This window comes from Thunnus maccoyii, chromosome 7, assembly GCF_910596095.1.
Source record: "Thunnus maccoyii chromosome 7, fThuMac1.1, whole genome shotgun sequence".
Classification (NCBI taxonomy): Eukaryota; Metazoa; Chordata; class Actinopteri; order Scombriformes; family Scombridae; genus Thunnus; species Thunnus maccoyii.
Genome location: NC_056539.1, coordinates 35,178,303 through 35,191,483, shown reverse-complemented (window position 1 = coordinate 35,191,483; position 13,181 = coordinate 35,178,303). Strand labels below are relative to the sequence as shown.

Sequence of the window (13,181 nt, the reverse complement as noted above, 5' to 3'; positions counted from 1 at the left end):
TGAACAATTCCAAGCCTTTGGCAGTGTGTTTGATTACTCTTGTTTCCTTTTCAACATCGTCATCTTGTGACTGAGCATCAGACATATTTGTTCACTGTCTCTTTAAGACTTGTTGACGAAAGCCGTATGCTGCCGGCACAATGTTTCAAACAGCTGATCGATGTGCGATCGTAGCTTTCAGTCTTCAGTCAACCAACTCCATTATAATAGCCGTCTTCCAATACAGCTTTGCATATAGCTTCTCCAATAAAGCTTAATGCTTGCATGTACTCACTCAGTTTGCGGTTTTCAATCACCGTCAGGTAAGCGCAGGTGACAAAGATGTCCACCTGGTTTGGTAATGGCGGCGTCCTCTTTGTTGTTCCGCGAGACAATGCTCAGTCCTTCTGAATGAATCAGGAGCGCCAATTTCACTCGAAGAGCGAGTTCTTACTTAGGTGTAATGGCAATTTTCATTTTTTGATGTCCTTTCTTTTCCTGTTTTTCCAGTTTACCATTACTACACAGGTAGGTTAAGTTAGGAGTGATCTTACGCAGATTCAAGAACAGATTTTCCAGTCCGTTGGCTGCCGTTTAGTTTGTTGTTTTATTGAAGTCTTTGTACATGTCATGAACATACCGGGTTTCTATCCTGCCAGCTGTAGTGTGCGTCTGTTCCCGATCTGGTAAGAACTGTATGTGCCCCACCTGCCTGTGCCTTCCGTTTCCTGTCACCTATGCCCCTAAATATACAACCCTGTGCATCTCATGACCGCCACCCAGTGTCCAAAATAATACTGCAAGTTATAACTAAACAAATGACATGCCAACAATCAACATAAATGGCTCCTACAGTTTTATCTTTGTTTTGCTGTTTTTATGAAAAAATCTGATGTTTGACAGAATTTAAAGCACATGTGTTTCTGCTGAATGTTCACTCATTTATTGTATGTGACAGTTTCATGCTAATAAATCAGTTTCTAATGTATCAATAACACTTTTACACTTTGTTTTATTTTGAATGTCAGACCCCCAAATATAATTAGCATTTTCATGATATTCTGGTCAGTTTAGTGCACCTCTCCCTCTCTACACTGAAAATCAAATAATACAATTATTGTTTGATTTGTGACAATAAAAGAAAAAGACAGAAATAAAGTGTTAAAACTGCACTTATAAGGACACAATCAGATGTGTTGATGTCTAACTGTTGGTGCTGCAGTTTGACTTCCAGCTCAGCTGATACAACACATGACACCTGTGTGATGTCACTGATGTCAGGTGAGTCCATCATGAGAGAATCCAGAGCGAAACACACAGGAGACAAAGTGAACACATCAGATCACATCAGCTTTCTGCTCGGCTTCTCATTTACTGTCAGCGTGCAGCAGATAATGATTCACATCAGGGTTTCAAACCTCCACCAAACGCTCTGTTGAAAGCAGTTAGTTTGACTTTAAAGTGTGTTTAGTTGCAGCAGCAGACTGAAGGAAACATCTTAACCAGCAGAGTGTGAAGAGAAAACCAACCAAAACCTTCTCACACAGTGACGTTCTCTCCTTCTGCAGCCAACAACATCCAAAGCAACTTGAGACAGTTTGACTTTCTGTGTCCTCTTTGTTCATTTGTATTATTTTGTTAGAAGTGTCGGCCAGGTCTCTCTCCTCACATTTAACATTTGTCACTCAGGTTTTGTTTGTTTTGTGTTTTTTTTTAATGTTTAAGTCAAACCTCAGAAAAAGATGCACATAAAGCAGAATGTACAGTCTTTGTACCTTCATCTCAATGGATTTCCTGTTCTGAAGCACAGGGTTTATATAGAATACAGAATGTAGAAATAGAATTTATTAAAAAAAAGGCTTGAAATTCTTTCATGTTTTTATTTGCAAGTTTCATTTTTCTTGATAAGGTGTCTCCTGTAGGGTTAATATAAACCCTAATCCTTCAACATTACTAACAACAGCTACAATATTAACAGTTCAGTTATACGTCGGCTGTGTCTATAAATAAGCACAGACACAGTGGTCTGCCTACAGTATGCTTAGCAATCTCCCAACTATTTTATTAAACTTAACAGCCTCCCGTGTAATTTGTCAAACTCTAAACTTTTCCAACTTCAACATGAATTGGCTGCAAAATGATTGCAAGTCCTCTGTTAATATATCAAATCCACTAATCTGTCAACAGCAGCCTCGTCCAAAAACTATAGACTTCAGATCATTTATCATCATTGATGAACCTGACAAAGAAGATTATGTCATTTTTAAACAGTACTTTGCCTTAAACATCATCACAATACCTGCTAGTTTTCCCTTTAGCGAGGTGCATGAAGTCCCGCTGCAGAGAATGACTGACATCCTCACTGACGACCTGCATGATGAGACGACAGATTACATTTTCATTTTTATTTTGACCCCATAACAGCGTGTTGACATGTAAATATAAATGCAACAGACGGGGGGCGCTGTTTCACTTACTGCATTTGAATACTGTCCACCGTACAGCAGGTTACGTCTTTAAAGATGAAAGTTCAAATGCTGTTTTCATTTTCAAATTGAAGAAAAATGCATTTTAATTTTAATTGTGAGGTAAATATTGATGCATAAATGGAAAATCAGGTTACATTGTTTATATTGCATTTTAATTTTCAAATTTGAATAACATTTGAATATTGTCCACAGTACAGCAAGTACGACTTTGAAAAATTAAATGTCAAACGACTTTTCCATTTTCATTTTACAGTTTTATTTAATTTTAATATGTCCATCCAGTATGTCAACATAACAATGCAAATTGTATTATTGCATTTTCATTTTAATTTTTACTCAAATAACACATACATACAGTATTATAATGCTATTATGGAATTACATTTTCATTTTCAAGTTTACATGATCATGTCCCCCATAGGCTTCCATACAGCTCGCTCAGAAATATTAACATATAATCTCCAATATTATAGGAATGATGTTCCATCAGTGGACCAATCACATCATGAGAGATAGAGATCATTATTCATTGATCTTTCATGTCCAAAGCTTCATACTGATTGTTTAAATTTAAACTGAGATTAAACATTATGTGTATTAAAGATTTGAGGTCAGCAGCTGCTCTAACAAACTGACAGAGTCTCAGAGTTATAACAGAAGGACATGAAGAGGTTTGATTCTGAGTTTACAATTACAATTTACAATTTCACTTAGCAGACGCTTTTATTCAAAGCAACATACATCTGAGACTGATTCAACACCAACAGGGATCCAGTCAGGAGACAACAACACAAGTAAGTGACGTAAAGCTTAAGTTTGAGTCTGATAGGACTTAGATGCCAACAGGCGGCACACAGAGGCAACGCATAGAGTACATAGAAGCAGCTTTATTTATTTATTTATTTATTTATTTTTGTCTTTTTGTTTTTTCTCTACCTTCAGTTTGTCAGGTGCAGAGATGTTTTCTGGGTCTTTAGTCTTCTGTTAAAGACTGAGAGGGACTCTGCAGATCAAACAGAGTTTGGTAACTTGTTCCACCACCGGGGAACTACAGAGGAGAAGAGTCTAGCTAGTGACTTAGGGTCCTGTTGTGGTACCAGGCACCTTTCATTGGCAGAGCGTAGTGAGCGGGAGGGAGTGTAGACCTGAATGAGGGAGTTCAGGTAGGCGGGAGCTGGTTTAGTTGCTGTTTTGTAAGCGAGTGTCAGGGTTTTGAATTTGATGCGGGCACCAACTGGGAGCCAGAGGAGGGATATGAACAGCAGGGTGACGTGCTGTTTTGGGCTGATTGAAGACCAGATGTGCCGCTGCGTTCTGGATCATCTGCAGAGGTTTGAACGTACATGCGGGGAGGCCTGCCAGTAAGGAGTTGCAGTAGTCAATGCGTGATATTACGAGAGTCTGTAGCAGGAGATGTGCTGCCTGCTCAGACAGGTAGAGTCTGATCTTCCTGATGTTGTACAGGACAAACCAACATGACTGAGCAACTGAGGCCACATGAACCTTAAAGGTTAGTTGGTCATCGATCATGACACCCAAGTTACAGGCAGACTTTGTGGGCATGAGTTGGGTTGATTCCAGCTCGATGCTGATGTTTTGTTGTATGGAGGGACTGGCTGGAATGGTAAGGCTCAAGCTCGGTCTTAGAGAGGTTGAGTTGAAGGTGACGTGTTATCTTATCGTATCCTATTGTATAGTATTGTATATTATTGTTTTGTATTGTATCGTATTGTATCGTATTGTACGTTATTGTATCGTATCACGTATCACTGTTGCTTGTAACCAGTGTTTTCTCTGTAAAACTGAAACTCTTTATGTGAATCTTAACCAACATATTTCCATTTCCTGTTATGTGAATGGCCTGCTGTGATTGGTTGTCTGTTGCAGGTGGTCCAGCCCATCAGTTTGCTTGTTGAAGTTACAGTGAGCTGTCTGGACTCACTCATTCATGTGGAATTGATCCCATTTTTAATTGAGTGGTTGTTCAGTCACCTGTTGATGTGTGATTAGTGAATGAGTGTGCAGGAGGTCTGGCTGCTGCTTCTGACAGTTTCTTTAGTTTGTTTTTAAGCTGAGCCATATATTGAGTAATAAGCTTAAAGTAACTAGAATAACAAGTGTTAACTAGTGGTGTAACTGATCGTAGTTGATCCGTGATCCATACGGATCGCCCCGCGCTGTTCCTGTATCACATTATAAACTTTGTGCTACTTTATATATTTCTGTACACTAAGAAAATACACAGGAAACACGTGTAAATCATGTGATATCTTGTCTGTTTTTGATGAGAACATAAATCTGTTGTCACAATAGAACAATACTATAAATTTGAATTTCACTTTGTTGGTAAAATCACACATCTGAACCAGTCCACGGCTAAAATAAGCTCTTCTTTGTTTAGAAACAATATGTATATGCTAAATGTCTTTAAAGAAGCAGCCTTTACACCACTCAGGGGTTTTTGTTTTTAAAAGCAAATTGTTTTATTGGCATATAAAATTGCCCCCCACCCCTCCGATTTCATCAGGTGGGACAATGATATAGTTTGATGCAGTTTGTTGGTTTTCCTCCTGTCCTCCCCAATTATTTGAGTCACCAGCTGCCACTGGTGTGGGGGTTGAATGCAGCTCATTTTTGTAGGATACAGCAGAAAGGTCTATATACATACAGTACATTATATACAAACTTTATATGAAGTTTGGTGTTATCATTTATTTTACAATAATTATAGGTCTTATATTTATAATTCAGTAGTGGGGATGACCTATGAGGGGAAGGGAAAAAATGGAGTGAGGGTGACAGTTTAGTGATAAAGTGCTGCAGAAAAATACCATCAAAACTAAAATTTGTAGCTCTGTACTGCAGTTTTTCCTTTATTAGGACTCGAGCACCTAGTGGTTCACTCACACTCTCCATTCACATATATGAGTATCAGTTACTTATTGTCTCTACACACCTGACAGTACACATGTCAATCACACTTTGACCAGGTCATGTGGGTTAAAAGTCTTTACTTTTTAAAAATAGACTTGATGAAAATTAGGAAATTAATTTGTTTTACACACAAACTCATCAAGAGTTTTCAATTTACTAATTGAAATTCAAGTGAATGGACCCAAAACTTGTATGATTTTGATGCCACAGGTGTGAACAAGACAGACAGGTGTGAACGAGACAGACATGTCTCACCCTGCAGAAAATTATCCTCCTCACACCGTTGAGATTTGATGTTTCGCCATGACAGAGGAAGTTGCTATAACTTCATTGTAACTGCTCCAGTCTGCACCAAACCATTAGTGATGTACGCTGGCTGAATAGCGCCCCCTACGAAATCTCAGCGAAGCAGCCCCAACAGCAGGTAAAATAGTGGACAAAGGAAGTGATGTTTATCTCCTTCTTGCACTGTCTGAAAACTTTACTGCAGTAAAGGATCTGGGTTCTTCTTCCACCACTGATATAAACACATACATTACATTTGCATACTGGTCTAATGTAGTATACTGAGTTAAGCATTCATGTGTATTCTGTTCCAAGCTGATCTGTTTAAAAACAGAACACTACAGTGTTCCTTCCTGCTATTAATGAGGTGTAGCATCTTTCTCATGCTACATTGTTCTATTTGTGTTTTATTGGACTTATTTCTATTTCATGCTAATTTATTACTTGTGTTTGATGTGCACATTTCTCTGTGTGGGAGAGTCTCAGCTACATTTGGTTTGGTTTAATGGAAATAAAGCTGAACCTTCAACAATTCAACATCTTCATCAGATCATTTGTAGCTGAACGTCAGAAAGCTGTTAAAATCTGTGACATTTGTGAACTTTACATGGTTTTCACACTGTTTTATAATTTAATTAATGCCATCTAATTTGTATTTGTGCTTGTTACAAATGTCCTGTACTTAATCATTATTCATTTGTATAAAAGAATTTAACAGCTCAGGGTTCATTATAAAAACACAGATTATAGTTTCTGCCCTCTGCTACAAACAAACTCAGAGTATTTTATATTCTGACAAATGTTCTCATAATAACAACAAGATGCTGCGTTATAAATATGACCTGGTGCTAGTTTGCACATGTGGTTAAATTACATCATGTAGACAGATAAATAGCTGCTAACTGATTGACACGTGCACCTTCATTTACTCTTTATTCCCCAATCAGAGAAAAGCCTTTTTTATTTTGATGCTCCACTCACTGGACAGGAAGTCGTATTCCTGTCAGCTTGATGAGACTTTTCTTCTCTTATCGCTCGCGCCTCCCTCCATTTCAAATGATGTGATGTCACAGCAGAGCAAGCCAATCACAGGTGACCAACGAGTATGTAACAGCATTGAAACTGAATATATTTTAATAAGCGTACTCAGAGAGCACGTCTATAACAACAATTTAAATCTTTATGTGATGCAGAACTGAACATTTCTGTGAAAATGAATGTTTGAACAGAGAAACACAGAGGAACATTCACACATATAACAGGTTTTTATCACAGTTAAAGTGAATTTAAATAAACAGAAACTGAACAAAGCTCAGAACTCGAAGCTGACATGTTGGACTGAAACCTTTCAGTGTTTGAGTCCATAAAATCAAACCTGAAACAAACTGAAAGTCCAAACAGCAGCGAGATGAAGAACAGACAGAAGACGTGATACAGTTTCCTTCTGCTTAATTATTATTTATGTATCTGTCTCATAAAGACATGAAATAATTCAAACGATGAGACTCGAGTCCTGACGTCGTTCTCACTTCAGGCTCAATCTGACATTTATTTTATATCTGACATTTAGTTTCAGTGTTTACAGTCTGTGACCTTTGACCTCTGACTAACATCCACAAAAAAACTGTTTTGTAACCACAAACTGAGAAAATATTTTCTGTAGAAACTGTCAGAAGTTTCACTAGAACTGTACCTCTATAGTAGTATCTCCATGTGATGCTACTTTCTACATCTCAGAGGGAAATATTGTACTTTCTACTCCACTACATTTATTTGACAGCTTTAGTTACTTTTCAGATGAAGATTTGACACAATGGATAATATAACAAGCTTTTAAAATACAACACATTGTTAAAGATGAAACCAGTGGTTTCCAACCTTTTTGGCTTTTGACGTCTTACAAAAAGCAGTGTGTAGTCGGGGTCACATTTCACATGTCTATGAGTTGTTAACAGCTCCACCAAATAGTGATTTTTCCCTCTAAACTTCTCACATGCTTTCATTTCAATAAATGTTCAAATGATCCAATATTTCAGCAAAAATCAAAGATTAGAGAAAAAGTCCAAAAACTGAAAACAGATTTGTGTATCAGAACTTTGTTTTTTCTTCTTTCCTCTCCCATTAATCATCTCACCACCCCTCAGATTTATCTGCTGACCCTTTGGAAGGGCCCGACCCCTAGGTTGGGAACCACTGGACAGATTTACACGTGTGTTTGTGTGTGTATGTGTGTTTATGTGTGTGTGCGTGTGTGTGTGTGTGTGTGTGTGTGTGTGCGCGCGCATGGGAGTGTGTGTGTGGGAGTGTGTGTGTGTGCGCGTGGGAGTGTGTGTGTGTGTGCGTGTGTGTGAGTGTGTGTGTGTGTGTGCGCGTGGATGGAAGCAACAAAGATCTCAGCTATCGTGAGGAAAAGCGCTGCTTGCTTTTATTTCCAGAGAGACGTGGGGTGCATCTTTATTCGCCGGCCGCCATCTGACTTCAACAAATAAAATACAACCCACTGTCTCACACGTGACGTTGAGTGAACACAAAGTGCTCCAAGCAGCTGGATGAACACTGATGAGTTTAGTGTGGTAAACACAACCAAACAAGCAGTAAACAACAGTAACTACAACAACAATGAACTCATCTCTGCGCAGCCTCTCGTGTGGCTTTAGGAAGCCAGCAGGGTGTGTCTCAGTCTGTCTTTCGGGTCCGGCTCGGTCTCTCTGGTCCCTCTGGTCCCTCTGGTTCCTCTCACTCTGTCGGCGGGTTCATGGCAGCTGATCCTCGGTGGAGTTGCAGGAAAACAGTGGAGTCGATTCACTTAAAGGCAAGTGAGGCATATAGGTTATCCTTCATCCTTCTTCTGCGTTGGGTTGCACAGCGGTTTTCTTCAGATCTGGTAATGTGCTCTACTCGTCCAGCAAGGTTGAGATTGTGCCGCCTGGTTGCAGTTAAGTACGTACAGGAGTTACTTCCTTTCATTAGCTATGCGAACAACTGGAAGCACAGTTTGGGAGCGTCGCCAGTGTTTATACTCTGACATCACGGCTGGGAGGGAAATCCCCATGTGTTTCCTGCTGGTCTCATCCAACTGGAGCCGAGAATTTGACTCTGCCTGGTTTCACACTTATGTGTGAGTTGAGCAAAGAATGATGGGAGTTGGAGTCCATTTGGACTCCTTTTATTCAACTTGGTGCCTTTCTTTGTTATCAGACTTTGTGACTGTGTGCAGGCCTGCTTTGTCTCATGCACATGAAGTATGAGGCCCAACATTTACCTTCATTTCCTGGAGAATTAACTTAACCCCCTAACTCTAACCCCCTAACCCTCCTGTCAACTTCCAGTCAAAACTGGTTTGCTAATGAAAGAAATCTGACATCAATATCTACATTCAATAGAAATGAAGTCACCTGTTTAACATCTTTAGTGCAGTCAGATGCCCAGGCTGCATGGTGAGGATGTGCTTCAGTTGAAACCTTGTGTAGAGAAAGGGATAAAATATCAATAAATAACCAGTAAGGCACAATAAGACTGTAACTGCTGATACGTAGTGAATTAACACAATTATCTCTACAGGAAAATGATAAGGTCTCAAGTATACTGTATGTAAACATAAAAAAACATTTGTTCAGCCTTTCACATAAAGCAACAGTCAGTACAGCGCTGTGACATACATTTAGACACAAAAGACTGTACTTACTGATACCCTGAGAGCTAACAATACAATTATATACTGAGGAAATGACAGATGATGATGATGATGATGAAATGGTCATGTAGTGTAATGATGATAGTGAGGTTTTAAAACTTACCTGATTAATGTTGTCTGAGCAATATTCAAGCATCACAAGTGTCTTGTCTGGACATGACAGGAGATTCTCTCTCATCCAAAAGCTATATGAAAACATACAATAGTGAAATTAAAATAGATTTTTACACACATAAGTGTTAAGTTAATTGTTCAGTTATAGTTTGTACTATGGCTAAAATTTGTGGAAAGAGATCATTTCAGTGTCTCTACAGCAAAATCCATGTCCTTACTCTTGTAATTTTATTTTATTTTCTGGTCTATACCTGACCAGAACATACACACTGAGGACTGTGTATCTGTAACACTTAGACCTTAAAACACATTTCTCAATAAGTATCAATACCCTCCTGTCAACTTCCAGTCAAAACTGTTTTGCTACTGAAAAAAAATCTGACATCATTATCTACATTCAATAGAAATGAAGTCACCTGTTCAACATCTTTGGTGCAGTCAGATGCCCAGGCTGCATGGTGAGGATGTGCTTCAGTTGAAACCTTGTGTACAGAAAGGGAAAAATATCATTAAATAACCAGTAAGGTACAATAAGACTGTACCTGTTGATACGTAGTGAGTTAACAACACTGACCAAAGCTCTATTCATTATTACTCTACACGGTGCACCTGTTTTGTTTATTTTGTGAAAATACTGTGAAATTACGGTAGACTCAAACAGCAACTTGTTAGCTCTTTGTGAAAATGAAGTTCTGTCTGTACCTTTAATCTCCATGGCCAGTCCGAATTCTCCATAGTTGTAGGTTATCTCTTCCCCTGGCCTGATGTCCTTGATTGCAAATAAACAGAGATGAGGCTTTCTATCCACAGTGATGATCCTCATTCTGCTGTTTGGGCTTACATGATCATCGTTGACGAGTCTCCCTAGAGAGTCGTCCTCTCTGGCTGCATCAATACTGAAATTACAAAAAATTCTGATTACAAAATGTAAAAGTATAATGACAGAAGCACACTATACTGAATGAATAAATAAATCAGCACCACCTCTACTACTACTACTACTATTACTACTACTATTACTACTACTACTGCTGCTACTACTACTACTACTACTACTACTACTACTACTGCTACTACTAACATCAAGTTAGTACAAAATGGCAGTTTGTTTTTCTGGGTGAAATTAAATTTACAAAAAATACTGTAAATTAAGTATGACAACACATGTACCATAGTTTTTTCCCATTGTAGGGAAATTCAAACATGAAAACCTTCAGGGCATCGTGGTACAGTCTTAGCCTGTTTTCATGTTCCTGTTTGATTTCCAATCGATATTCAATAAGAAAGTCTCCCTTCTGAAAGTGGCGGCAACTGAACACTCCTCGACCTAACGAAGAACAGAAGATGTGTCAGAAATATGAAGAGATTAAAGCAGTAATTAAAAGTATACCTGTGCTAAAGAATTTTTAACAAATGGCAACTCACCTTTAAATGAATTAATATATTTTATATTGAATCCATCCTCGTCCTTGCCCAAGGATGAAAAATATGCTGCCTCTTCTTTAGGTTTAATCTTCACTCTCTGTGGCCTCATTGCTGACATCTCATGCTAAAGATGATGATGACTTCAGTAAAGATATAGAAAAAAATCTGATCAGTTTACCTATCATAGTTTGTTAACAACTTACTGCAGACCTATTTTACAGTTGACTTTCAGTCTTTTAAGTGTCTGTGTAGGAAATGTGCCAAACAAATAGATATGCTGTACAAATAAATTTGCCTTGCCTTACTAGTGAGCCATATGTCAGACTCGGGGAAGCAGGAGTGGACCCAAACGCAGAGGCCGGAATGCAGATATGATGAAAAAACTCTCCTTTAATTGTGGATGGTCATGAACAGTCAAACAGAGCAGAACAGAACTGGCAGATGCAACAACACAAAACGATCCAACAAGGACTGAACAGAAAACCAGAACTTAAAAAAAAACTGAACTAACAAGGAGATGAGGTGCAGGTGGGGAGATGGGTGGAGAAGTCAAGAGAGGGGAGTGAACATACAGGGAGCTAATTGGCTGAGGACACACAGGGAGCAGGGCAGGGCTGACGAGGCTAACACAGGGCAGGTGTGGGGAAAACAGAGCAGGGCAGGACTAACGAGTCCAAATGCAGGGCAGGTGTGGAGGAGCACATGAACACACAAGGGAAACAGAACAAAAACCCAGAAAACAAACTCAATGCCATCTACACTAACCCATCCAAAACCAACCACAAACACAAACCCAAGCACACAACCCAACAAACCAATGACGCAGTCCTCCAAAACCCACCACCCAACCCATACAAGAAAACCCCCATGAACCGAAGGACCAAACAGAAGTGCAAAACCAGGAGACCCCAAAGAACACAACACAAGAGCAAAAAACACCCAAAGTCCAGGCAAGATGTGACACCATACTGGTGAACAAGCACATAGTTTTGAACCTAGACTAAATTAAGTCAAGGGTCAAAGTGTAAATGCCCTGAAAAGGCAGTATATGTGTCAAAGATGTGTGGACACAAACTTTCCTCTGGTCATGTATTATAATGACTGAGCACTACACAACTACATAACATTACAATCAATACTGTACATACATAGTATACTAGTTCTGTACATACTAGTACAGGTGTCACAAGACAGCTCTCCTAAATGTTTGCAGTATTGTGTAACAAACACTAATAAACTTTACTGAAATGCTTATATTAAACAGGATAATATATATATACATATATATTTGTGTGTGTATTCATGGATTATTGTTATGGATTATTATTACCATGGATTCATAATTCACAAACTAAAGTGTGATAACTTCGCTCATGTCTAGTACTGATAGCACTACCTCATAATGTACAACCTACAACACTACCAGTACACTGAATTAATAACAAAGACATTTCAGCAAACATACAACATACATAAATTTACAGGATAGTCTGCAAACTACATCGCCAGTCGAGTGACTTTCCCCACATCACTTACTTAGTCCAAAGACGACACTGCGATTAGCATAACATGACGTTAGCATAGTTAGCTTATTCGCCGTCAGTTAGCATAACATTAGATTAGCATGGTTAGCTTATTGGTCGTCCTGTAATTAACGTCATTACTCCACAATGCACTGACATACCGTAATACCAATACTTTCCCGAGAACATATACGCATTCATCTAACACACTACTGAATATGAACTGTTCATATATACAGAATCACACCTGAAAAGGGAGTTTCTCACAAAAGCAGAAGCATCACATTTTCACTTATAATTTCTCTCACTCTATCAACCACGTCCAAGCAAAGCCAACGTTAGCTAAACTAAGCTAAACTAAACTGTTCTCAAACTAAGCTAGCGTTGGCATTAATTTCCCAGAAATTTATATGATCAATTGCTGGATGAAATGGCACTTTCAACTAGCTACCGATATCAAAAAAGTTGCCTTGACTAGTTTCTGGACGTGAAATGTAGTGCTGGGTTTTGAGTCTTACCTCCTCTCCACAGGTGCAGGTGAAAATGTGCTGGTTCAGCAGGATATAACGTAATGTTAACCAGGAAATGATTTGGTGGCTGGCTGAAGAGAGGTCACCTCGTTTAGGGTAACACAGCAGTTTTGACAAAAACCATAATTATGAGGACAGTAAGCCAATCAAAAGCTGTGAACTTTACATGTGTGAATTATTCATTAGTGGGTGCAGTTACATCGACCCA

At 38.9% G+C, this 13,181-nt stretch overlaps 1 protein-coding gene across 8 annotated transcripts; it reads right to left on the bottom strand.

Moving 5' to 3' along the window:
- Positions 1-2,273: 2,273 nt before the first annotated feature.
- LOC121900015 (N-lysine methyltransferase KMT5A-A-like) lies at positions 2,274-11,391 on the bottom strand. 8 transcript variants are annotated; one of them, XR_006096865.1, is made up of 10 exons: positions 11,226-11,391; positions 10,921-11,060; positions 10,666-10,822; positions 10,337-10,391; positions 10,198-10,264; positions 9,912-9,977; positions 9,485-9,566; positions 9,083-9,148; positions 2,457-2,516; positions 2,274-2,349 (listed from the first exon to the last, which is right to left on the bottom strand). XR_006096865.1 is itself a non-coding variant. In XM_042415882.1 (5 exons), exons 1-4 carry the CDS (start codon positions 11,036-11,038, stop codon positions 9,967-9,969), a joined length of 480 nt encoding a protein of 159 aa, XP_042271816.1. In that variant the 5' UTR covers positions 11,039-11,187; the 3' UTR covers positions 9,439-9,566; positions 9,912-9,966. The 8 variants fall into 8 exon arrangements, 1 of the variants encoding a protein (XP_042271816.1); XR_006096862.1 differs by lacking the exon at positions 11,226-11,391 and having other exon boundaries at positions 10,921-11,187; XR_006096864.1 differs by lacking the exon at positions 11,226-11,391 and having other exon boundaries at positions 10,707-10,822; positions 10,921-11,187.
- Positions 11,392-13,181: the final 1,790 nt, after the last annotated feature.

Excerpts from the sequence above, each read along its gene's own strand:
- LOC121900015 (XM_042415882.1), bottom strand. The coding sequence starts at position 11,038 with ATGTCAGCAATGAGGCCACAGAGAGTGAAGATTAAACCTAAAGAAGAG. Across the intron at positions 10,823-10,920 it reads ATATATTAATTCATTTAAAG|GTCGAGGAGTGTTCAGTTGC; the intron begins GTGAGTTGCCAT and ends GTTCTTCGTTAG. Across the intron at positions 10,392-10,665 it reads TACAATGGGAAAAAACTATG|TATTGATGCAGCCAGAGAGG; the intron begins GTACATGTGTTG and ends TTGTAATTTCAG.